Source organism: Halichoeres trimaculatus, unplaced genomic scaffold (genome assembly GCF_033239565.1).
Source record: "Halichoeres trimaculatus isolate MK-OKI-2021-1 unplaced genomic scaffold, fHalTri1.1 fHalTri1_scaffold_24, whole genome shotgun sequence".
Lineage (NCBI taxonomy): Eukaryota > Metazoa > Chordata > Actinopteri > Labriformes > Labridae > Halichoeres > Halichoeres trimaculatus.
Genome location: NW_027437202.1, coordinates 65,608 through 93,173, shown reverse-complemented (window position 1 = coordinate 93,173; position 27,566 = coordinate 65,608). Strand labels below are relative to the sequence as shown.

Sequence of the window (27,566 nt, the reverse complement as noted above, 5' to 3'; positions counted from 1 at the left end):
ACATGTAAACAATGCAGCCATGGTTACATGCAGGACCTCAAGACAAACACAGGAGAAAAAGTAGTAAAAATATCACTGAAGCCACAAAAAAGGTGGCCAATGTCCATGACCAAAAAATGAGCCAAACAAAGTGATGACCCACTCCAAATACAAATATTACAAAAAAAGAGACAAAAAAAAAAAAAAAAAACGGAAAAAAGAGGGAGCTGCTGCAAAAGGCAGCCATAGCCAACAGGGCGGCACCTGGCCTGTTGTAGTTATTCTTTTATTTTACTTTATTTTATTTTCCTTTATATAAAAATACAAATTACATTTTTGAAAACCTCATTTACTAACTGTTGTGCCTTATTAAGTATTGCCACCTCCTTTATTTCCCTCGTTTTGAGTTTAGATCTTCTGATTTTATTAGCCTTCTCTTCTTATGTTATCCTTAAGTTTATGTTAAAGTAAGCCTTAAAGGCAAACATATGTTACACAGTCATGAGGAGATACTCAGTCTCTTTTTTCATCATTTCACGCTTTACCTCATTTACGTAGTAAGAATGCTGTTTAATGGTACGTGGATCTCTAACACTGACGTCATGCTCAAGCATGTCTGCTTGAGTGGGCAAATCATAAAACAGGCAGAGGTAACTACTTACCAGTCCGCTGACGTCACGCTGCTGATCAGGAGAAAGGTAACTCAATACTGAAGGGAGCTGGGCAAATGAGCGCTCTGATAAACCAAATGGAGCATAACTAAGTCCTGGAGAGGACACTGAGAGCCTGTCATGATCAGGACACACGCGCTGGGTACTAAGGCAGACTCAGCTTCGGTCACATCAGCAAGCTCGCGAGTGATACTTTTTGATCATTATCACATGACACACACAAGTCTTGTGTCTCCTCTTTTATGTGTGAGTCACATAACCAGTGTCACTGAGACGCTCACAAATATCATACATCTGACTAATTTGGCCAAGAAGGCAGAACCAGGAACAGGTAACAGGATCAAAACTTTCTCACCTGCCTTAAAATGCACGGGAACAGCAGAATGATCACAACGGCATTTCACAACATTCTGAGAGGAGGACAGACTCTTTTTTAACATGTTTTTATTGCATTTTCATGAACCTACATGCATTATTATCAGTGACACAAAAGCCAAAATGAACTAGGAAGGAACACTTCAGGTGCTAGCGGAAAATATCAAGTAGTGATGTTCGATACCACCAATTTCATTTCCGATCCGATATTGAGTAAAATTTATGCTGGTATCAGCGATACTGATCCGATACCGATACTTTGTGCAATTACACCTAATGTGCCTGGTAAATCTAAAAAAAAAAAAAAAAAAAAAAAAAAAAAGTAGTGTATTTCAAATCATAGCCTCACAAACGAAATCCAAAAGAAATCCAAGTCATTTCTTATATATATTTCAAACTTGAGGCAGCAGCCTTCTTCTACAAGCCAACACCCAACAAAAAAAAAAAAAAAAAGAAAAAAACAGAAAAAACAGAGGACACAGCCATGTAAAATATATGAAAATAGCTACAAGTTCAAGAAGAAAAGAAAATATGTAAAATAATAAACCCAGTAATATAAGTTCTTTTATAATTAAGAATCAAATAAAAGGAAAAATAAAAAAAAGAAAATTTGCCTCTTAATTCACTTAAACATGTCAACATGAAAATATCAAACATTTTAATAATTCTTTCACAAAAACATCCAACACAGACACTTGTCCTCAATCACAAGTTTTTGTTCTGTTTTATACTGGGTGTGAGATTATCTCAATGATAGATACCATACCATACCATACCAGCTTTATTTATAGAGCACTTTTAAAAACAACCACAGCTGTAGGCAAAGTGCTGTAGAGGTAGATCAAATGAAATGATAAAAACAGATAAGTAAAAACAGACAAATAAAAGAAAAACATTGTAAAAACAATTAAAAGCAAATAAAAAGCAAGTAAAAAGGGAATAAAAGAAAATAAAAGAGAATAAGACCAGGCAAAGAAACTAAGTCTCGCTGGAGTTAAAAGCCTAAGAATAAAAATGGGTTTCAAGACGTGTTTTAAAAGTGGACAGTGAAGGGGCCTCTATAATGTACAGGGGAAGACAGTTCCACAATTGGGGAGCAACATTAGACAAGGCCCTGTCCCCTCTGAGCTTCTTCCTGGACCTCGGTACCTGCAGGAGCAACTGGTCAGCCGACCTGAGGGACCGAGAGGGTGAATAGGGCTGAAGAAGCTCAGAGAGGTAAGGCGGAGCAAGGCCATTTAAACATTTAAAAACAAACATAAGAATTTTAAAATCAACTCTAAAAGTCACAGGCAGCCAGTGGAGTGAAGCCAGTACTGGGCTGATGTGCTCCCTTTTTCTTGTACCGGTTAAAAGTCGTGCAGCGGCGCTCTGGACCAGCTGCAGATGGGAGAGCAGGGACTGACTCACTCCAACATAAAGTGCGTTGCAGTAATCCAAACGTGATGAGATAAAAGCATGGATCACTGTTTCAAAGTGCTGCCTGGACATAAAAGATTTGACCTTTGCCAACTGCCTTAAGTGATAAAAACAAGACTTCACAACAGTTTTAATTTGGCTGTCTAGTTTAAAATCACTGTCCAACTTAAAACCCAGATTGGTAACAGCTGATTTAAAATAAACTGTCAGGGGTCCAAGATCAACAGAGGTGGGCTCACAGGGGCCACTTGGTCCAAACCCTCTGTTTTCTTTTCGTTACAGTTTAAAAAGTTCAGGGCCAACCAAGATTTAATGTCTTCAAGACAAGCAAGGAGGGGTTTGACTGAAAAGCCATCTTTTGCTTTTAAGGGCACATAAATCTGACAGTCGTCCGCATAGAAATGGAAGGCTATTCCATGCTTTCTAAATATAGACCCCAGTGGCAGTATATACAAAGAAAAGAGTAACGGCCCCAAGACTGAGACCTGGGGGACCCCACATGACAGAGGAGCAGAAGATGACTCTGAGCCTAAAATATTAACACTGAAGGACCTATCAATCAGGTAGGATTTAAACCAATCAAGTGCAGTGTCACATAGGCCCACTTGGTTTTTTTAAACGAGATATCAAAATACTGTGGTCCACAAAAGCAGCAGTTAAATCAAGTAAAACCAGCACAGCATAATCATATTAGTGATGAAGGCACCACCACTTGGCAATGAGTGCACCCTGTAAGAGATGAATTCACTGTTCGACAGAGCAATCCACCCACAACAGAAAGGCGTGAGAACTCAGACCATAGCTTCCGCAGCCTCCTAGAGCTGCCCCTCATAAGTCTCCGGGGTGGCCGAGACCCATATTTCTCAATCCAGGCCAACACATCCCTGATATCCGGATACCCCCGTTGTAGTTCCTTTACCTCCAACCCATCATGTGACAGAGGATGAATGTCAATGGGAGCCATGTTTCCTAACTCCCTCTCCCTCTCTCTATTTTGTTCCTCTGAGGTAGTGTCTAAGGCCTGGAGGTTGGTAGAGGAGGGGTGTGATGAAGATATGTCAGCCTGTTCAACAGCAGTCTCGTTGTCCGACCTAACAGCATTCACCTGGATGACCGTTGGAGTCCCAGCAGAGGCTTGTGGTCAGTTATAATGGTAAAAGCAGCTGATCCAATGTAATGCCGGAACTGTCGCACAGCCCACACAATCGCCCACAATTCCCTATCAAAGGTGGACCAACGTTTCTCGTTGGCAGTGAGGGACTGGCTAGCGTACACTACCACTCTCTCAAGCCCAGCTTTGTCTTGGGCTAGCACAGCCCCAACAGCTTCCAGTGAGGCATCTGTGTACACCTTAAAGGGCATGTTATAGTCAGGCATGGTGACAACAGGATCAGACGAAAGAGCCCTTTTAAGATAATCAAAGGCTGCATCACATTCTGGTGTCCATTGAAAAGGCGTGTCTTTGCATGTGAGGTGGTGAAGTGGAGCTGCACACTGGGCAAAGTTCTTCACAAAATATCTATAGTAAGAGCAAAGGCCCACAAATGCTCTTACTTCTGTGGGATTTTGGGGTCTTGGCCAGGTCCAAGGGCGGACTGGCCATCGGGAGCACCGGGAGGTTTCCCGGTGGGCCGCTGCCTCAGTGGGCCGGTACGACCGGTGACCCCCCCCCCCGACAGCGGCGGCCGTCGTCGGGCAGAAACATCCGTTGACATACAGACCGTCGGGCTGAACCGATCGTTCAGTCGTTCATAGACCCACAGCAGCACCCCCCCACACAGCACACGTTCTGTCCGAGGACGGGGGGGGGTTACGCGTTCCGTTGTTATGGGCTGGACCGAGTTAAAGTCCAGGGCCGATTTTCAGTCCCAGTCCGCCACTGGCTAGGTCCTCACCTTGTCTGTGTTACGAGGATCTGGCAGTAGGCCCTGGCAAGAAACAACATGCCAAAGAAACACTACATGATCTTGAGCTAGATAACACATTTTGGGATTCAGCCTGAGGCCTACAGCCTCTATTCGGGAAAAGACCTCCTTCAAACTGCAGAGGTGGTCCTAAAAGGTGGGGCTGTATATCAAAAAATCGTCCAGATACACCATGCACACCTGCCAAGGCAGCCCTCTGAGCACCAGCTCCAATCATGCGCTGAAACGTTGCAGGTGAATTGGTGAGACCCATCGGCATGGACCTCCACTGGTAGAGGCCCCTGCCCGCCGTGAAGGCGGTCTTTTCTCTGTCCTCCTCAGCGACCTCCACCTGCCAGTAGCCATTAGAGAAATCCAGTGTACTAAACCACTGGGAGCCTGCTAGTGCATCCAGAGTGTCATCGACCCTGGGAAGGGGGTGCGAGTCTTTCACTGTTATGCTGTTCAGGCGACGATAGTCAATACAAAACCTCCACTCACCATTTTTCTTTCTCACCAGGAATACAGGTGAGGCCCAGGGGCTGAAGCTTTCCTCTATGACTCCATCAGCCAAAATGGTTTCCACCTGCTGATCAATTTTTTCTGTTTTTTCTGGTGAGGTTCTGTAGGCACGCTGGCGCAGTGGAGGATGATTTCCAGTATTGATCTGATGCGTGATTAAGGTGCATTTGCGAGTCACCCCTTTTGATGCTAAATATCTCCTTGTGTTCTGCCAGCAATGCTACTAATTGTGCTTTCTGCTGCTGACTGGCTGGAGACTCTTCCAGTGACGTGCCAGGAACATTCAATCAATCAATCAATCAATCAATCAATCTTTATTTATATAGCGTCAAATCATAACAAATGTTATTTCAAGACACTTTACAAAAACATTTACAGGTCTAGACCCGTAAATGTTAATAAAATGTTATTGGCAGAAACCCAACATCAAGACAAGATAAGGAGTCTTATCTTATCTTAATCCACCATGAGTAAAGAATTTTGCAGCATTTAGCAAGTTACAATGGCAAGGAAAAACTTCCCTTTAACGGGCAGAAACCTGGGACAGAACCAGACTCATGTTCGACAGACATCTGTCTCGACTGTGTTGGGGTTAGAGAGACAGATAGAGGAGAGAGAGTGGGAGAGAGAATGGGGGGGGGGGGGGGGGATACACACACACACGCACACACACACACACACACACACACACACAGAAAGGGAGAGAGAGAGAAACAGACGCAGTCTGAAGTTTGGCGCTGTGGCGACAGTTAAAGTGAAACCAGCAGGCCATTCCCGGCAACAATCCAAAGCCGTAGCTGCTGGTGACGGACAGGAGCACAGCAGCAGGCCATCTACTTCACCGATCCCCAGGAACCTACAAGACAAACTCAGAGCCTCCCAGAGAGATGTATGGTCAGTAACTATAACAGGACAGTAAGATAAGAAGTTAGACTGACAGAAAAAGAGGGAAACAGGAGCCCTGTGTGTCAGTTCCCCCCAGCAGTCTAAACCTATAGCAGCATGACTAAGAGCTGGTTCAGATCTGATCCAGCTCTAACTGTAAGCTTTATCAAAAAGGAAAGTTTTAAGTCTACTCTTAAAGGTTGAGACCGTGTCTTGATGGATGAAACAGCTGCGACAGTCTCGACTGGGACCTGGGGGAGCAGAACAAGCTCAGACTCTTCCACAGAGAAAAACTCCCTAAGGTGTGTGCCCTTTCTCATAGTGATGTCCTGAACTGTAGGGTTCAGCACACAGGCTGTAGTTATTCCATCCTTCACTAATGTCACTGTGTGGGCCACAACACACCCACTTGCACTCTGGGGGTTGGGTGCTAAGTAGCCCACAAAGTTAGGAAGATGTTCAGCTGGTCTGCTGGGAGAAACACTGACTGGCAGTAGCATTTCACTGAGAGGGGGCAGTGTAAAAGCAGTGGCCACAGTAACATTGCAACACTCAAGAATCAAGTTTTTCGTACTCAAGAGTAGAATACTTAGTGTCCCATAGTTGCAGTTTGCCACGTGCAAAATCCAAAAGGGGGTGGTTAGCCACAAGGAGGTCCAGGCCAAGCAGTGCGGCTTGTGTCGATCCTCTCATTACGTAGAAAACATGCTGCCAGGAGTCATTTCCAAGGAGTCAGGTAGCAAGTCCGCCTTCGCGCAGAGCTGGGACTGACATGCGCAAGTCAGCACTGATCATTGACTCTGTTGAACCTGAGCCCACCAATATGTTGATTTCTGTCCCCTCAACACTCCCTCTCGCATACGAAGTACACTGTTGAGGTGTCATTTCTGGTGTACGTACCTCACATGTTGATGAGACAGGCATTTCTTTCTCTCCGTGGCCCTTGAGTGTATCAGCTGAGGTCTGGGCCGCGACATCACCTTTTTCCCGGCTGGCTAGCTGGAACTTCTCTTTTTGGAGAGAAAAAACGCACCCCTCTCTTCCTCTGCTTTTCCTCCTCGAAGTGGGACCTTGAGGGTCTGGGGCTCCGCCAATTTGGTGAGCTTGCTCGATTATCATAATGCATTCGATGGTCTGGTCTCTCACTGAAGCCTCGCTCAGCTCCCTGTTCGAGCCAGCTGTGATCAGGGGAACGCCCCCTCGGTTCACCCCGGGGACGATGGGACAGGCAACCTTGCTCCCCACAGGTACACTGACACTGACCTCCACATGGTGGATGAGTTTTCCATTCATCCCTCCAGGTACTCGATCGCTGTTGGTTGTTTTCCTCCACCAGTCGTCTCATTTCCATTCTCATTTCTCTCATGTCGTCGGTTAGTCTGTCAATAGCTCTATACAGCCCACCTCCATCAGATATGGATGACACCATGGCTGCTGCCACACCTCCCATAAGAGGCTGACGTGTATGCTGGTTGCCATAATCCATCTTTAAGGCTTCTCGGGCCATCTCACAGCGTCCCGCAATAATAAGGGCCTCTTCCAAGTCCATAGCTCCCTGCTCATGACATTTAGCTTTCAGTTGGGAGTCGAGACCAGCCAAAAATCTGCAAAATTTCTCTTCTTTCTGAGCGATGTCACCATACCCTGGGAATGCTTTATGAACCAGCTTGCTTATTTCTGCTGCATATACTTCCAGACTCTCACCAGGGGGACGAGGGCGGGCTGCAAGATTTGCTCTGAAACGGTCGAGAAAATGTCGCTGTCCAAACGCCTCCTGTAGTTTCTCTTTCACTGCTGAAAAATCTGCTTGCACAGCTGCAGGGAGACTGTCCCAAAGGAGAAAGGCAGCTTTGGTTAATTGTGTCGGCAAAATCCTGGATAGTTCCTGATTATAGTCACCACAGCCTCCGACGAGTGCTCTCACTGCTACTTCATACTGTCTGATCGAGCAAGGAAAACTTTGTTGTTAGTCTCCAGCAAAGGCAGGCGGTAGGTCAATCCTCAGGTTCCCGGAGAGAGGTCTCTCTCTGTAACGCTCGCTGCAGACAAGCGGGTCCTCCTCGTATTTCCACATATCGATGTTTTATCTTCCTTTATTTCACAGTTCGTAAGCTCTCTCATAGAGAAGAATAGAATAGAATAGAAAATACTTTATTTATCCCCGAGGGGAAATTCAGGAGTCACCGCAGCATTTAAGAAAACAAAAGTAAGAAAGAGTATAGAAAGTGCAAAAATGTCCATAAGAAATTAGATGACGACATCCCGTCCACCACTCGTCCACCACTCTCCAGCCCAGCCAGCCTCCACCTCCACAGGGTCCAGGACTGAGCCTCCCCAGCAGTCTGTTCAGTCTCTGTCTCCTGGATCCTGTCCGCTCACAGCAGGCGAAGCTCCTCCGATGTGTCGTGGCGTCCGATGTCTGCTCCGTCAGCCACGTCCGTGAACAGCACGATGCCGCTGGGCTAGCACAGCTAGCTCATCCATGCCTTGGAGCGAGATCCCACGTTCCCAACAATGATGGATGGAAGGACAGGTCCACGTCGTCACCTCCCAGCTCACATCCGAGAACCAGCACGTCGTCCTCACCTCCTCCTCCTCAGCTCGAGGAAAATCATCAAGCCCTACACTAGTTAGCATTGACATGCTACAGGCTGCTAACAGCTAATTTCGCATGTAAACAATGCAGCCATGGTTACATGTAGGATCTCCAGACAAACACAGGAGAAAAGTAGTAAAAAATACCGCCGAAGCCACAAAAAGTTTGGTGTCCGTGACCAACAATGAACCATACAAAGTGATGATCTACTCCAAATACAAAGATGACGAAAAAGAGACGAAAAAATTACGAGAAACGGACAAAGACGAGAGAGCTGCTGCAACAGGCAGCTACTTGAGTAGCGCCTAGCAACCGAGAGGAGTCATGTCACAGTTTATAGCTGTGTCGGGTCAGGTGAGGTCCAACAATCGCTACAGACGTCAAGCTTGAGCTACTCTTCTGTAAACTAGCAGCGGGAACTGAGCTACATGGAGTTAGCGGGTGCTAACTTTAGCAACTGACTGTTTCTTTAAAAGACCGTGTTCTTAAACTCACACACTTTTCTTGCAATGGGAGAAAGTTGGGACGATCCCACCACTGCTACCAATGTAATCGAGGGTCTTTCCTGACGCCTATACTGTTTGTTATAGAGAAAATAGAAAACCACGAGGGAACTTTCATCCAGATGTTCCAATTTTATTTCTCCGCTATAACACGTTAGCGTCACTTCCAGCCACACACCAGCACTTCCGTTTTTTGTCCTTCAAAATAAGACACATAAAATGGCTTACAGCGGTAATACCTAAAGAAGGAAAAGATCTAAAACACTGTTCATCTTATAGACCTGTGTCCCTCTTAAACGTAGATCAAAAGCTTTTTACATCAATTATGGCAAATAGACTTTCATATATACTACCTCAAATTATTAATTTACATCAGACAGAATTTGTCAAAAGCCGTCTTTTAGGCAACAATATTCAACATACTCTTAATGTAATTGATTATACAATAAAAACAAAACAACAAATGTTAATATTGACGTTAGATGCTGAAAAGGCCTTTGATCGGGTGTCATGGCCCTTATTATTTGTAGTGTGTGATAAATTTGGCTTCCACCAAACTTTTATTAATTTGATGAAGAATATGTATAAAGAACCAAAAGCAAGAGTTAGAGTGAATGGGATCCCTTTTAAGACTTTTATTCTAAAAAGAGGAACAAGACAGGGAGACCCTTTATCCCCACAACTATTTGCTTTATACAAAGAACCATTATCGGAGAGGATTCGGGTAAGTGAGAAGATAAAAGGTCTCATCATTAAGGAAGATGAACAGAAATTAGCAATGTACGCGGACGACATTATAATGTACCTCACAGATATACATGACTCATCACCTGCATTACTAGATGAAGTTGGAAACTATGGAATACTGTCTGATGATAAATAAAGTTTAAATAAAACTGAAGCTGAATGGTACCCATTTGGAGAGGCACCTTAAAAACAGTTTGACTTCAAATGGGACTGGAACAAAGTGAGATATTTAGGAGTTATGATACCCAATAATTTAGACCTTATATATCATTGTAACTTCGGGAATCTGGAGAATTTAGTAAAGCAGGATCTAAAAAGGTGGAAAATCTTACCTCTCACTTTATTTGAAAAGATAGATATTATTAAAATGAATATGCAGATGTTTCCTCTGTATTCCTTTCACTCTCCATCTGTAGCAGCTCTGTGTAGCTACTTCGGTTCATGCAGGTATCCTTTAGGTTCCAAAGTGAATGAAACTTCATCATTGCTGTCATAGTCACTCATTTTGAATTTCCTACGCTGCCTCACAATCCTTAGAGTACAAACAAAAGAATTACGATACTTGATCAAACTTACACGAGGCTGAAACCAGCGCTCGAAGCATAGCTTGTTTACATTCCCTACAGCTGAAAGGAGGAGGGGGGATGGAGCACACTAGCGCTGCGCGTAAGGACACATGAGTTAGTTAGGTCCAGATAAATGTTTATATTTCCGAAGACCTAATGCACTTAAAAAATATTTTATGTACCGTACTCATAAACTGTGGTATTACTTTTTGATTTTATTTCTTGTAGGCAGAGAAAATAGCCTTTGAATTTGGTACCGTCTGTCCCTGTTAGCGTCTATTTCCTCGTCACCATCGATTAAAGTTTGTGTCTTACTGAGGGAGAGGAGACAACTTTCTACTGTATCTAATGTCCTTAGTGGTCACATAGAGCTCATACAACCCCACTTCAAAAAAACTGAACTATCCCTTTAAGTCAGCTGAATCACCTAGTACTTTGATTTTCTCAGACTCCAAAAAAGCATAGACTAAAACACAAAGTACTCAGTAGACGATACTTTTAAAATCTGGAGAAGAATATGTAAAATAACTAATGTTAAGGAACAGGAAACCACTTGTCTAAGAGAGATAGCTTGGGACCCAGATTTTAAGCCAAACAGTATCAATGAGGTGTTCAAAAAATGGGAGAGTAAGGGCCTCTCTAGATTTTATCAAATGTACGAGGAGGAAGTAATGGATTAATTTGAAAATAAAGCAAATAGATATGGTTTAAACAAGAATCACTTTTACAGATATTTGCAAGTGAGAAATTATTTAAAGGAAAAAGTCCAAATTACATTTCTTGGAGATCTCCATCCCCTTCTGAGACATAGGATAAAGGCAACTGAAAACCAGAATTTGAAAAGTATAGCTGGACAAATGTATCGAATACTTCAACCACTTCACATTCCGTTGCTAGGCGCTGCCCAAGTAGCAGCCTGTTGCAGTAGCTCTCTCATCTTTGTCCGTTTCTTGTAATTTTTTTTCGTCTCATTTTTGTAATCTTTGTATTTGGAGTGGATCATTACTTTGTATGGTTTATTGTTGGTCATGGACACCAACCTTTTTGTGGCTTTAGCGATATTTGTACTACTTTTCTCCTGTGTTTGTCTGGAGATCCTACATGTAAACATGGCTGCATTGTTTACATGTGAAATGAGTTGTTAGCAGCCTGTAGCATGTCCATGCTAACTAGTGTAGGGCTTGATGATTTTCCTCGAGGTGAGGAGGAAGAGGAGGGGACGACATGCTGGTTTTCAGGTGTGAGCTGGGAGGTGACGACGTGTACCTGTCCTTCCATCCATCGTTGTTGGGAACTTGGGATCTATCTCCGGTGGGATGGACGAGCTAGCTGTGCTAGCCCAGCGGCATCGTGCTGTTCACGGACGTGGCTGACGGAGCTGAAATTGGACGCCACATTGGAGGAGCGTTGCCTGCTGTGGGCAGACAGGATCCAGGAGACAGAGACTGAACAGACTGCTGGGGAGGCTCAGTCTTGGACCCGGTGGAGGGGGAGACTGGCTGGGCTGGAGAGTGGTGGACGAGTGGTGGGCGGGATGTCGTCATCTATTTTCTTGTGGACCTTTTTGCACTTTCTATACACTTTCTTACTTTTGTTTTGATTGCTGCTGTGACTCCTGAATTTCCCCTCGGGGATAAATAATCAGTGGCGAACCGTGGCCCCAGCCACTGGGCCTTCAGAAGAACCATGGGACCACACGTGGCAATAAACAATCAAAAAAAGAAATACAATAAGAGAAAAGAAAAACAATGGCCAGAATCATGTGACATGGAAGTTTAGTATATTGATAGTTTTGTGGGATTAAAAATGTTTCATGTGCCTGAACACTGCAACATCATACACAACTTCAAACAATTAAAAAGATTTAGATATAAAATTGAAAACAAAAGAAAAAAAAAGCGTCTCTTCATCCTGGCAGACTACCTGCGTTTGTTTATATCTGGCACACCGCACGCGCAGACTGATACACTAAGCGGCAAGAGCCAACTGTGGCTCTGCAGCGGAGGTAGCGCCGTTTTACGACACGATGAGAACTAGAGCCTTATTTAGCGGTGTTTTTGTGTGAAAGTAACCCTCTGAAAATTCTCTAAATAAAGCGTGAATGCAGAGCGATATCAGATTTTTTTCAGTGGAAGTCCGTATAGTTGTGTTTTTGGTCAAGTAAAATACGGCCCCGTCAGAGTGCAGAGGAGTAGAGAGGGGGTGTTTGGTAGGTATTCGCGAATCCCCGGAAGATGACAGGAATGATCCCGCCCACAATTTACCAAAATATGATTGGCTAAGACAGCTGTCATTGTCAAATTGTGTCCACATTCCCTTGAGTTACACAGGCATTCGTTGCAGTTACTGAAGGCCCTGCCTGCCAGAATGTGTCGCTGATTTACCCAGATACCATCAAAAGGAAAATTCTGATAGGTCCATTTTCCATTTAGTTATATTAACCCATTGTTTGCCAGGACAAGTTTATAAAAATGATATAAAACTCATTGCCATGATTTTATTGAGTAAAATAAATAAATAAAAACAAAATAAAACAAAATAAAGAAATAAAATAATTATTTAGGAGTACAAAAATTCTTTCAATATTTTTTATTAGGCCTTCACTGAATACCTTGAAGGCCCAGAGGGTTGCCCACTGTAAATATCATATTTTCTATTCTATTCTATTCTATTCTATTCTATTCTATTCTATTCAGGAGGACAGAACTGAAGACATAAACAACATCAAGGACAAATGGCAGATAGAACTGAAAACATCTATATCAAATGATGACTTGAAACTGAGTCTTAAGGATAATTTCTCAAACATAAAATCACCTTTCTGGCAAGAATATGCTTGAAAGATAAATATACGTTATTTGAGAACACCGGTGATGTTAAGCAAATATAAACAGAATAATTCTAGCTGCTGGAGAGAATGCAGAGAGGACAAAGCTAACCACACTCATATTTTGTTTACATGTAAAAAAATAGAAACTTATTGGTCGAAAGTCATACACACAACAGAAAAAAAAATGATTGGCAAATTGGGCCAATTTAATAAACATACTTTATGGTTGGGAATAGGTGTTGATGGCCTTCAAAAAGAAGAAGAATATTTATTCTGGATTCTGATAATTACAGCACTCAAACAAATAACTGGAAAAAGTTGGAAGCCCCTAAAGTAAATAAATGGCTAAAGACTATAGAAAATATTTATAGGGTGGAGAGGGTAACTCATAGAATTAAAGGGGGAAAAAAGTGGTTGGGAAAAAGATGGGCTCGGTTTAAATTAAAGTAACTGGATATATCCTTGGTATACAGTAGAGATGAAACCGTTTTCTTTAATTTATTTATTTATGTATTTATTTTATTTTTCTCTTTTTTTTTGTTGATGTTGTTGTTGGTTGCCAGGTAATGTTATTTATTTACTTATTCATTTATTTTGGTTACTTTGAGAGTATTGGTGTATATGTATTGTAAGTTATGAAAGGTTATATTTTGACCATGACACGTGGGTGAAAGATTACTAAAATGAAAAATGGTGTCAAGTTATTTGAATAACAGGATAGGTACTGCAGGAATGTTGTATACTGTATTGACACAATAAAGTATAAAAAAAACAATATGAGATCACATCAGATGGTCAAATGTGTCTTCAGCTGCTTCAGAAAGGCTTCAGTATAGAAAAGGCCGATATACAAAAAAAGGAGAGCCCCAAAGGCTTTGATTTTTCAATCTGACACCAGGGACAGGAAGGAGACCCTGGACACAAGACCTGAGGGATCTCTAGGTGGTCCCTCCTCCTCTTCCTCCTCTTCTTCTCCCTGCTCCTTATCTTCCTCCTCTTCTTCCTTCTCTCTCTCCTCCCCTTCTTCTTCTCCCTGCTCCTTATCTTCCTCCTCCTCTTCCTTCTCTCCATCCTCCTACCCTTCATCCGCCTCCTCTTCCTTCTCTCCATCCTCCTCCTCTTCTTCGCCCTCCTCATCTTCCTCGTCTTCATTTCCTTCTTTCCCCCCTCTACCACCTCCTCCTCGACTTCTTCTCTTCCTCATCTTCCTTTTCCTCCCCCTTCTCCCCCTCCTCTTCCGCCTCCTCCTCCTAGCCTTTTTCTCTTCCCCCTCTTCCTCCTCTTCGTCTTCTTTCTCCAAAGACGTGAAGTATGGTGCATTCCTTTCCCAGCTGAGGAGAGAAGGAGACAGAGGGCAGAGGTCATAAATCAGTGTTTTGAACACGGATTGGAGAAATCATAGACCTAACCAACGTGACCTATTCTTCACTGTCAACATGGACTCTCAAGTCCAGCATCTGACCAGCGCCACGGCTTTTTGGGGGGGAAATCAACAAAAAGAGGTGAGATGAAGGGAAGCTAGCGTGGGATCCAGCGCTGTTTAAAAATTGGTAAATAAAAAGAAAATCTCCACAGACTCTGACAGTGAGCAGTAGAAAAACTCAACATATCAGTTGACACAGAGACACCAATTACAAAAAACTTCCTGCAGCCCATCATCTTCCTCTCACAGCTTCACTGAGGAAAGCAGCCAGTGACAAGTTTTGAGGTTAACACAATTCAAACTGTCTTTGTTGTCATACTAAATGTGTTTGTTCCATTACAGCTGAAAGGAGCAAGAACTGAGCCCAACACTGAACTGACCTCAGAGTCTGCAGGCCGCAGAGGGGACTCTCCAGGAGGTCACACAGAGGCTTCACTCCTGAATCCTGCAGGTTGTTGAGGTGCAGGTCCAGCTCTCTGAGATGGGAGGGGTGGCAGTCCAGAGCAGAGGCCAAAGAAGCACAGCTTATCACTTACAAACTGCAGTTGATCAATCTAAATGAAAATAAATGAAGACAAAAAATAATTTCTTATCCAGTCAGATGTGTTGATGTGTGACATGTGCAGCTTAACATTACAAAGTCGTGATCAAAGATCTTTGTCCTGAAACAAATACAGATACTTTGTCCGTCTGTTCCTGAAATCATCATGATGTCATAGAAATGAAGTATTCCCATAGATGTCTGCGTCTCCAAAGACATCTCAGTCTTTGTGTCTGTCAGTGTGATATTATTCTAAGGCTTGTTAGCTCAAGTTTGAACTCAAAGGCCTCTCTGTGAGCAGAGGAACTTTCCTCCTGCTCATGTTGTTAATGAGTGTTGACACATTAACAACATGCTGCTGATTTGAAGACTTTGACCACAACACAAATACTGATGAGAAAGAAAAGAGAATCAATAGAAAGCTCCAATGAGTTGAGGGGATCTTCTGGATCCAGATGGGGCTATTAGAGAAAACTCTGCACATTCATTTGATTAATCTAAAAACAATGGATCTTTTTCAACCTGACTTTGAGTCACACAGTCTTCTCTGACTGCAGACTACATTTGGGACATTAAACATCGAAAGATACACTCAAGAAAATCTTCAAGTCAACTTCATTGATGTAGGGAATGTCAGAACAAAGTCAACCTTCATTGTTCAACATGTCAGAACAACAGGAAGAACAGAGAGTCAGTGAACTGACCTCAGAGTTTGCAGTCTGCAGAGAGGACTCTCCAGAAACCCACACAGCTCAGCCACTCCTGAATCCTGCAGATTGTTTCCACTCAGGTCCAGATCTCTGAGATGGGAGGGGTTGGACATCAGAGCAGAGGCCAGAGAAGCACAGCTGATCTCTGACAATCTGCAGTTGACCAATCTGAATGAAAAAAAGAGATGATGTGAGTTGATAAATCTTTCATTTTTTTAAAGTTGATATAGGGATGATTTGTTCAACTTGGACTGCCTCACCACCTTCTGGACCCCTCACACACACTGTTGTAAATTACTTTAAGGTGTGTTCATTTTGGAATTATCTTGAGATCGGATTCAAACAAACTTTCTTTGTTTCAGACATTTTTTTCCTGGATACAACATGCCGAGGTAAGGTATTTGTCAGCACAGTTACGTAGTGATATGGTTTGAAGCGTGACATCAAGCAAACGTAGTAGCCAGCTATGTATAGCGCTACCAGCAACTGGCAGTTTGGTGCTCTAAGACAAGTCCGTTCTGTGTAATGTTACTTAATCCTGGTCATCTACCAAAATAACGTAACCTCACTCTTCATTTTATTGAAGGACTCTCATTTTTAAACAGACCACTGCAAAATAACTGCTGCATGTGGATTGGAATGGACCATTGCTAAAAAAAAATCATCATCAAAAAATTGTTTTCAGCAGGTCAGGGTTTTTTCCTTTTTCCCTCATACGTTCGCACATGAAGGGTGATATATGTTTAATTCTATAAGGAGGCTAGACACAGCTCTTTGGTCTCTCCACTGTGAGGATGGTTTTTCTTTCCTATCATACGTTTCCGTGCATGAGTGGCGATTTTTGTTTGATACAATAAGTAGGCTATATATTGCCCAACAGTGTGGCTGAGTTTTTTCTTTTCCCCTCGTATGTGCGCATACAATGTGGGTGATTTGAATGATGTAAGACTGCTCTGGTATGATTTTAAGTTGTTTATTCTTTCTGCAATGCAGGTAAGGATTATTGTTCTCCCCTCAGATTTTTGCATGTGAGAGGGATGACGTATGTTTTTACATTCAGGTAAAATAATTGAAAATAAATAAGAGGTTATTCCATTAGTTGTAGATTTGTTTTGTTCCTGTGTGGGTACTTATTTTTGGTACACCTCTGAAGGCAGCAGGTGCGCTCCTTTGTTTTCTCCCCTCATGCGTTCGCATACAAAAGGGTTATAATTTATTGCCTGTTCAACGGGTTATTAAAAAAAAAAAAAGAAAGAAAGAAAGAAGAAGCTCCAAGGTTCTACTGGGTTTGCAGGCCCCAGTAGGGTCTGGGCAGGGGTTTCATGGCCTTGTCCTGCAGTGGCTATCCATGCAGCTGAAAATTACTGCCAGATGTTGAAGAGGTCTTGGAACACACCTAGCAGAATCCCTTAGTTTAATGCAGGCTGTAGGAGGCTGGCTGAGGCTCAATACCTGGTGTAATCTGGTCCTGGTGACATGCCACCAGCAGAGAGAGAGAGAGCGAGAGAGAGAGAGAGAAAGAGAGAGAAAGAGAGATGGCAGTTTTACCTCTCTTGGCCCTGAAAGAGTGGCAGCTGATCCTCGGTGCCCTCATAGGGAGTGTGATAAGACAGACTGTTTAGTCTGTAGAGTGTACAATTCAGCTGCTCATGTAGCCTAGGCAGGAAATGCTCTTGCTATCCTTTTAGAAGAACAGCAATTACTTGTGACCAAGACACCAAGAATTTGGACTTAGGATTTCTCCTGATTGTCCCCAACTTTAAGTATGCCTCTGTGAGCTCTAATATTTTTCAAAGTCAATCAAGACCCGTACTTGGGTGTTATATCGAAAACTCAAAACCTATCTTAGACGGTTTGATCCAGAGAGGCTGCAGGAGACCTCTCAGAGATGGAGACAGGTAACTGTGCAGCACTTGTTGATGAGTTTATTAGAGCCTTAGCTGTTTTCTTTCTTTCTTTTTTGGTGTTGACATGACATGATATGTCATGAGTCAAACTAACGTAGCTCTGCTCTAACGCAGCATCCTCTTCAATAAGGAGAGTTTAGAGCAGCGTGAATCTTATAGTGAGAAGGCTGACTCTAAAATAGTGAACAGTGTTGTTGTAAAGCTCTGTCTGTCTTCAGTGTGTGCTGCACATACGCGCTGCGCGTGTACGCGACAACGCTCTCTCTTCAGAACAGGAGAGAGTTCAGGTGGAGGAGACTGACTGAGCCAGTGAAATAGAGGGAGAATTCAAATCACAATGTCTTGTACAGTGCCTGTGATAAATGAAGTATTAAGACATATGCACTCGCACAAGTTTTATGTTTATGATTGGCCTCACGCAGGCCAGACATGGACGTACAAAGGGCTAGATGTGGCCCTCGGGCCGTAGTTTGCCCAGGTCTGCTTTAGAGGTATCACAGTTGATATCATGCATTACTGCCTCTGCTGAGTCACATGACCAGCTGCATGGAACTCCTAATCAAAGAGTGACATCATCAGCTGCTGCAGTAGAGTGAAGGGTGAAATTTATTCATAAAACTTTGGAAACAACTCCTCACAAATCTGTGTAAAAATACATTTTTGGAGGGAATTTCGTCGGGAATCCATCCGTGACATTTTTAAAGCTGTACAACTTTTACTTTTTTGTCTAGAGGCCCAAATGTGGCAGTCTGCATGGGCAGGAATCAGAAATTATACGCATTTTAATCTAAAAAGAGCTAGGAGGGCTTCTGTGGGGGGCTTTGAGGACTCGTCATTCTAAACTGGGTCTGAAGTTACAACTTCCAGAAGAACTTTTGTAAAGCAGGGTTTAGTCTGTCATGTGCAGGAATTTCAAGCCTATACCACTTATGGTTTCCAGCTAGATAATTTTTGCAGAAAGGGAAGAACTGCAGCAAACTCTTATTTTGAAAGGGCTAATTGCCAGCTTCCTGTTGGAGATACAGACAAAAACAGGTACCTTTTTACCTTTTTCAATGAGACAAACATTTTGACATTGGTTTCATCTTTATCCGGCATTCCTACTGCCCATTAGAGCCATTTTAGTGTGTTTTTGAGTGTCTAGGTGGCGCTAGAGGGCAAATTATGGGATGTTTGGGGTCAAGTTTGGTATCATATCAAAATGTTTTGCGATTGTCAGGTGTGTGACAATTTTGGTAAGTTTTTAAACATGCAGAGCAAGTGTAATTAGAGCTCGGGCGGAATAATGAGAAAGAAATGGAGCAAATGCAATAGGGCCTTTGACTAAAGGGCAAGGACACCTTCTAGCTCTTGCTCCAAGGTGCCCTGTTCCTTTGGGCAAGGACCTCAATAAAGGCCATTCAGATTCTGAAAACTCCCCAGCTTAGACAATGTGTGCAACGTGCATACAGGCACCATGATGCTGGCCTGTGGGATGCACAGCAGCAGGTAAAAAGAAAAAACTAAAGATAGGCCAGGTATGGCCAACAGAAAGAGCTGGGATGGAAACAAGACCAAAGGACTACAAAAGCTAGAAGTTGCAAGAAACGCATGTATTTTTACTAGCAGGGTGTATCTAAACTTCAACCAATTTCAACTGTTCAAAGTTCAAAACGTGTGTCTCAGTGAGGACAAGTCCACTATGACTTTTCAGAACCTTTTCACTAATACTTTCAGATATTTCAGGATTAGTGCATTTTTGGTTTCATAGAAATGAATGCAGAATTTTTAAAATGTACTCCATTCAGGACATTTTTTTAGCCTGCTCCAAACCCTTTTCATTCAGTCATAAATTCAGCAACAAACTTCATTCAAACTTCAAAATATTTAGCCATCTTTTGGCTTCATTCAATGGGTTTCAATTTTTTCCTAGCATGCATAGTTTCTTCACAATCACACTTCAAAGGTCATGATGATTTTCCGCTCTTCGAGCCATTTAATATTGGTGTGTATTGGACGGAATGTTTCAGCTTAGAGTGGGAGATTCAAACGACAATGTCTTTAAAAATAACACATAACCACGCCATTTTCATACAGTAGCAAACTGTTGTTTTATCAGTGATGGGTGTGAGATCATGCCATTATTGGCTGATACAGCAACAGTTTCACCTCTGTCCCTCTGCGTGCTCGTAATGGATGAAAGGCACCGCTGCAGACAGCTCCACTTCTCTCTCCTCCTGTCCCACCAGTGCGCTAAAAACCTTTCATATCAAACAACTGAGCACATTCACATCACTCTCTCTGGTCAAATAATCTTGGTGAAATCCTGTAGTGTGTGGTGGTCAGTATTTTCAAATCCTGTACTTAGAGTGTGCTTAAGATTGAAAAGAAAATTATCTGTGAAGATTCTTCTTTTGTGTGAGATACAACCAAATTTCAGCGTAAGATTTTTAAAATCCTGTAGTGTGAGCCAGGCTTCAGTCTTGTCTTCTTCCGAGATGGGAAGCTTCTGCATTGAACTATGTGGTTGTTTACAGCCAAAAACAGCCACACTCCTCTCCCCGTCGCTGGAAAGATATCTCTCCAGATGTGGGGAGAAGAGTGGGCGGGGAGGAGGTTCGGTATCTGCTCTGATGGACCAATCAGGTCAGGCTTGCTCCTGATTATTCAAAAAATTGCTGACGTCGGCAAACCCGGATATTCCAAACAGCTCGTTTTAGGTCAGGATTTTACATTCACAAGCACTACCAAGTACAGGTTTTGTCATTAAATATCACATTTTGTGGGCTGGGAGGAAAGCCAAAGACCCAAAAAATTAACCAAAAGACTCAATAAAATGATTTTTGCATAATATAGGACCTTTAAGGTGTGTTCATTTTTGGTCCAGCCCTTAAGGTTTTGGCAAGGTGACAGGAGATTCAGACTCTTGCTTTACTACAAAATGTCCTAAGATTAACAGAGATAAGTTCCGCAGCTGTAGCCTAACAAGCAGTTCAGCATGACAACCTTTCATCTTATGCAGCTGCTTATACTAACTCCTCAAAACATCCAGGAACAAAGACACATGTGTGTGTTTATTTCACCAATGCAAAATCTTGCTTCAAATTAGCCTCAGCAGACAGGCTTACATGATTGAACACACACACACTGGGCACAAAGTATCACACTTTAACAGCATTTGACTTCCATTTCCCTGAGTCAGCTCCTTATTTTCCTAGATTTTTTTCTTCAATTTAAAATCCCTTCCTTTAATTCTTCAATTGATTCAGCCATTCAAACTTCTAAATCCAAATTTGATTACACCGATTCATGCTTCATGATCATTTATTTTATTTTAGTAGGGAACACTGGGGACAGTTGGAACACTTTTTTTACATTACTCTCAGTTACTCAGAGAATATTTGGACTAGTCTCACCAAATCTTTCCATATTAAACCTACATCTGTCTGCTAAATGCCCATACCATTTAAAGATGGCTACATATAACATATTAATCAGAATATTCATTTGAATAGAGGAATTCAGACGTTGCAACTGACCCCAAACCTGGGGACAGTTGCAACACAGATCAGGGACGGTTGCAACATATAAAAAAAAAAAACACATTAATTTTTCACTAATTATCCTCAGTGTTTTGTCTAAATAGGACAAATACTAATGTTATGACCCAGAGTGGGCTCAAATTCAATTTTCTTTTCTGTACAGCTTTAAGGTATTTAATTAGTTTTGTTTTGTTTTAAACCTTGAGTCAATGTGCAGATGTTACTGAAGCTATAAAAACTCAATATTACATTTTGGGACAAAAAGAATGGGATAACTTGCAACATTATTTTTTGATGCTGTGCTTGCAAGATTCTTTTTTTTTCTTGTGGAACCTGAACAGTGTGGTGTGGTATATGTCAAAGGCCTTGGCCACTGCCCTCGCTGATTTGCCCTCAACTGTAATAATATCTGAGGCATGTTCCAAAATACTGAGGGGGGGCCCTCTGTCAGTGACTCTCTTCCTCACTCTTTGCTTACTGAAAATAAACAGAATACAATTTCTCTATTTAGATGATTCATTCACTCTATGACAAGTTTATATGACCCATACAACATACAATAATAACTTGTTGCTAATTTTTGTTTAACAAGTTATTTGGGAAATTACTCTGTTTATCATTAGCATTAGTTTCTCCATATGATGGCCTGTTCTGTTCATCATGAGCAATAAAATATATTAATTTTGCCTATTTTGAACTAAAAATCTTAAAAAATATAGTTGTGTGGTCTCTTCTAATATGACTAACCTAATAGCATGGGGACAGTTGCAACAGTTGCAACTGTCCCCATGGTACCAGTCGTGACAAAACGCCATGTGCTAGCTAGTCACATTGACATTGACACATGCTTACCATGTCATTTAATAGTCAACAAACAGTGATTCAAACTAGATAGGTTTGGATTCATTCATACATAAGGTCAGGACAGTATGACTAAAAACAGCTCATGAAAAAAGCTACTTTCATACCTCCAAAACAACTTTACTTGATAGAAGCAGGACCAGATGCTCAATATGGCCTCTCTCTTCTTGGTGGGTAGAGGGTCTAACTGAGCATGTGCAGTGTGAGTGTCATCACTCTAGCATGTTTCTGATTAGAGAAATAAGGCTTGTTGCAACCGGCCCTTGTTGCAACTGTCCCCAGTTTCCCCTACTGCAGGCACACCCTGATTTCAGTGGAAATGTGTTGGGAATCAACAGACTCCACCAGCTCTCTGATGGCAGTTGGTAAACAATGATCACCATGGCAACATCTGGCTTCAGATGAGCCTCAGCTGACAGGCTTACATGATTAAAAACTCACACACAGGACACACAGGATTTCATTTTAACAGCGTTAAAGAAATTTGACTTTCATTTTCCCTCAGTCAGGTCATTACTTCCATACATGTTCTTTAACATTTAACTAATTCCTTTCATTTTTGAATAGATGCAACCATTTAAACTCTAAATTCATTTATCCATTCAAATGATTCATCCATTCATTTCATTTCATCCAAGAGTTAATGGCGGGCTAATTCAGCATTCTGCATTAGCAGTTGGGCGCAAGCTTTTCAGGACTTCATTCAGCCATTTTTAGACATATCTTCAGTCATTCATGTTCAGCATTCTGCATTAGCAGTTCAGCGCAAGCTATCAAGACTTCATTGAGCGTTATCCAGAGCCAAACACCTTGAGCTGTCACGGTGTCCAAGACGGAGGCTGGAGATGATTTCTGAGCACCCGACTGCAGTTACATTAGCAAAAGCCTTCGGGACGGTTTAGGCTGGTGGTGCTGGTGTACCTTGTTGAATCTATGCCACCAAGGATTAAGGCAGTACTGAAGGCAAAAAGGGGCTCCAACCCAGTACTAGCAGGGTGTATCTAATATAGTGGCTGGTGAGTGTATATATTAAGGCTTTAGGACTTTTACTGCAGAGAACTGAGGGATTGTCAAAAGGAGCTCTGTTTGAAACTAAGATTTACAGGAAGGAAGGAAAGAGACAGAGAAAGGAAAGGGAATCAATAATAGCCTCCAAAGAGTCAAGAGGATCTTCTGGACCCAGATGGGACTATTAGAGAAAACTCTCCACATTCATTTGATTAATCTAAAAACAGTGGATCTTTTTCACACTGACTTTGAGTCACACAGTCTTCTCTGGCTACAGACTACATTTGGGACATTAAACATCGAAAGATACACTCAAGAAAATCTTCAAGTCAACATCATTATTGTAAGGAAGGTTAGAACAAAGTCAACCTTCATTGTTCAACATGTCAGAGCAACAGGAAGAACAGACCTCAGAGTTTGCAGTCTGCAGAGAGGACTCTCCAGAAACCCACACAGCTCAGCCACTCCTGAATCCTGCAGCTGGTTGAGGCTCAGGTCCAGATGTCTGAGATGGGAGGGGTTGGACATCAGAGCAGAAGCCAGAGAAGCACAGCTGATCTCTGACAAACTGCAGCGCTCCAACCTGAATCAAAAAGAGGTGATGTTAGTTGATAAGTCTTTCAGTGTTAAATAATGTGTTGAGAGTTGAAAAAGGTGAAATATGCGAGTCCGAAGAGCTGAAGCCAACATTATTCAGGTTCAAAACACAAACAAAGAGCTGTCTTTAATATAAATGTCAGGCAACTCACATTTGAAATTGTTTATTTGGGAGCAAATACATTTATATCTTTGGCGCCTAGGCTTTGACCTCATCACTCCTTGCAGATAAGTTTATGCATGGCAGATCAGACTGAGTTGTCTGCCTGAACTAGCTTGCAGACTTAACTCCATTCATGTCATACTGAACATAGATAGATAGATAGATAGATAGATAGATAGATAGATAGATAGATAGATAGATAGATAGATAGAACTGGACTGAGGGACCGCTGGCAAGCTGCTGCCGCGCCTCACCCGCTGTTGATCACTCTTTTTTAATGCTTCTTGTCTTCAATATACATTGTATTGTATGCTTGCTGGTCTTCTGACACTACTGATTTATACGGCTGGCTCGACCTTACATTATGTGACTCTACAACAGCAGTTTTTCAGCAAATTAGCAGTCTCTACCTGTCTGCTACTACTTTGCTACTCGTTAGCTTGGAGCTAGCTTCGCTGGTTAAGGGCTCACCTGTAACTGGACTATACTTTGGCTCCTCTCCGCGCTGTGGCTGGATAACCTGCCCTGGTGAGCCCCACGAAGCACACCTGTTCGGACCGTTCCGCTGCTTCCCTGCCAGCTTTCCTGGACGCTTACCTGCGCCCACGGATTGCTGTCAACACGAAGGACGCCGCCTCCCCGTCACACCGATACTCTGCTGGAGTCCGTCTGCCAGCCGGCTAGCCGGCTGCTAATCCCTGGCGCCGTCCAACTGGTTTCCCTGTCTCCAGTGAAGCTACAACCAGTATACTCCGCTCCCCTGCATCTCCCGCGTTGTTTCTGCGGTTACACCATAATCACCTGGATCACCTGCTGCTGGATTAAGGCGCTGCCGATTTCACATCATGTGGATTTTTAACCTGTTCCTCTGGATTGCGCTATGTTTGACTCTCACGAGCGCAACTCCGCCGCTCCGTTACTCTGCTGCGGAGATGCTACGTCTCCGGACCTTCACAAGGACCCCACCACTTCAGCTTGCACCCCACTACTCCATCCTCAAACGACCAAGATACATCCACCGTGGCTCTGGACGGAGCTTACAGTACACACAACACAGCTGTAATACAAACATCCGCTCCTTCTGGTCCACTAAGCCCCGCCCCCCCTCCCGCAGTGCCCGTACTGTCGATCACACTGTACTGTCCCCCCTATGCAAAGCGACCACATACACACCACTCACCTGTCTGAAACTCTGTCTGTTGAACATCAGATCTCTCAGTAACAAGGCTCTGTTGATTGCTGATTTTATTGTGGATCACAGCCTGGACATTCTCTGCCTTACTGAGACCTGGCAACAACCAAATGACTTCTCACAGCTTAATGAGGCTGCTCCACCTGGTTTTTCTTTCATTAGTAAAGCCACAGTGCTGTGCTTTTTGACATTTTTATCCAATTACACAAAGCCAGAGAACAACGGACCATCTCCTTCAGAAACATCAAACATATCAACACCACAGATCTCCCCACCCTGATCAGCTCCTACCCCAGCCCTCCACCAACATCCTCCCCTGCTGACTTGGTGACTCACTATAACAACTGTCTCTCCTCTTCCCTCACCACCATGGCCCCCCTGAAAACCCGTTCAGTCTCATTTACTCATACTGCTCCCTGGTTTACCCCCGACCTCCGCCAGCTCAAAGCCAAAGGCCGTCAACTGGAGCGACTGTACAAAAAGACCGGACTCACTGTACACTCCCAGATGTACATGGATCATCTTCAACATTATAAGAACTCCCTCATTACAGCAAAATCCTCATATTACTCAAATCTCATTAACACTGGTACAGGCAACAACAGAGTCCTCTTTTCCACAGTTAGTCACCTACTCCAGCCCCCTAAAACCCTCTCTCCAAACATCTCCACTGATCAGTGCACTGCCTTCCTGGATTTTTTCAGCTCCAAAATCAACATCATTCACCAAGAACTGGCCTCATGCTGCACCTCCTCAAATGATCCACCCTGGATGATCACCACTGCCCAACATCCCATCAGCTCCCTCTCTGACTTCACCCCAGTTTCAGAACACACCATCTCCGAACTCATTCATAAAGCCAAAACCACCACCTGTCAGCTCGACCCTCTTCCCACCTCCCTTCTCAAAGCCTGTCTGCAATCCATTACTCCCATGATCACTAACATAATTAACTCCTCCCTCATCACTGGTACTATACCCCCCGCTCTCAAGCTGGCAGCAATCACACCTATCCTGAAAAAACCCAGTGCTGACCCTGCCCATCTTAATTGTTACCGTCCCATCTCCAACCTCCCCTTCATCGCCAAAACTCTTGAAAGGGTGGTTGCTGCACAGCTGCAATCTCACCTCGACACTAACAACCTTCATGAACCCTTCCAATCTGGCTTCCGTCCAAAACACAGCACTGAAACAGCCCTGGTCAAAATCACCAACGACCTCCTCTGTGCAGCTGACTCTGGATTACTCACTATCCTCATCCTCCTCGATCTCAGTGCAGCATTCGATACCATCTCCCATCCACTGCTCCTGGACCGCCTGGCTGGCATTGGGATCACTGGTGCTGCACATTCCTGGTTCACATCTTACCTCACCGACCGCCAACAATTTGTACAGCTAGGGAACCATAAGTCAGGATGTTTGGGTGTTTCACTGGGTGTTCCCCAGGGGTCAGTCTTGGGTCCACTTCTCTTCATCATTTATCTCCTACCTCTGGGCACAATCCTCCGCCACCATGGGGTCCACTTTCACTGCTACGCCGATGATACTCAGGTCTACATCTCATCCAAACCTACCGCTGCCATCCCTCCCACCTCCCTCATCTTCTGCCTGGAAGATATTCGGAGCTGGATGAGCAGGAATTCCCTGAAGTTCAACAGCAATAAAACAGAGGCCCTGCTCATCGGCTCCAAATCCACCCTCACCAGATCACAATGCACCCCAGTTCCTCCGATCATCATCAACGGCTTCCCTATACCCTTCTCCCCCCAGGTCAAGAGCCTCGGCGTCATTTTGGACAGCACCCTCTCATTTGCACCTCATATTTCAAATATCACCAGGACTGCTTTCTTCCACCTTCGCAACATCTCCAGACTCCGCCCAACACTGTCCCAATCCAGCACTGAAATTCTGGTTCACGCATTTGTCACCTCCCGAATTGATTACTGCAATGCCCTCCTCACCGGTCTCCCCACCAAACTCATCAATAAACTGCAAATCATTCAGAACTCGGCTTCCCGTATCATCACTCGCACAAAATCTTCGGACCACATCACCTCTGTTCTCATCCAACTACACTGGCTCCCTGTCAAATACCGTATTCAATATAAGAACCTTCTCCTCACCTACAAAGCTCTGCATGACCTAGCCCCCTCATACCTCTGTGACCTACTCCATGAATATACTCCCTCCCGCACCCTCCGCTCAACCTCTGCTGGACTACTCACAATCCCCACTTCACGCCTCACAACCGTGGGTGCCCGAGCCTTCAGCAGCTCAGCACCCAGACTGTGGAACTCGCTCCCCCCACACATACGACAGTCAGACTCTATCAATCTGTTTAAATCTCAACTCAAAACTCATCTGTTTAAACTGGCCTACTCACTCTAATTGAACATTGCACCTCACTTGCTTTTATTCTGATGATTTGTTTTAATGATGTTTTTATAATGTTGCTTTTATCTTTTGTTGTAAGGTGGCCTTGGGTGTCATGAAAGGCGCCCTCAAATAAAATGTATTATTATTATTATTATTAGATAGATAGATAGATAGATAGATAGATAGATAGATAGATAGATAGATAGATAGATAGATAGATAGATAGACAAATACTTTATTGATCCCCTGTAGGAGAAATTCAATTGTTCA

At 43.2% G+C, this 27,566-nt stretch overlaps 1 protein-coding gene across 1 annotated transcript in view; it reads right to left on the bottom strand.

Annotated features, from left to right (window-relative positions):
* Positions 1-3,994: 3,994 nt before the first annotated feature.
* Positions 3,995-27,566, bottom strand: part of LOC141786224 (uncharacterized) — a 46,416-nt gene continuing 22,844 nt past the window's right edge. The window contains 9 exon segments of the mRNA XM_074664975.1: positions 3,995-4,233; positions 4,550-4,776; positions 6,736-7,310; positions 14,253-14,328; positions 14,801-14,974; positions 15,666-15,839; positions 23,378-23,551; positions 24,139-24,325; positions 26,171-26,315. Coding sequence (XP_074521076.1) covers positions 3,995-4,233; positions 4,550-4,776; positions 6,736-7,310; positions 14,253-14,328; positions 14,801-14,974; positions 15,666-15,839; positions 23,378-23,551; positions 24,139-24,325; positions 26,171-26,315 — 1,971 coding nt within the window.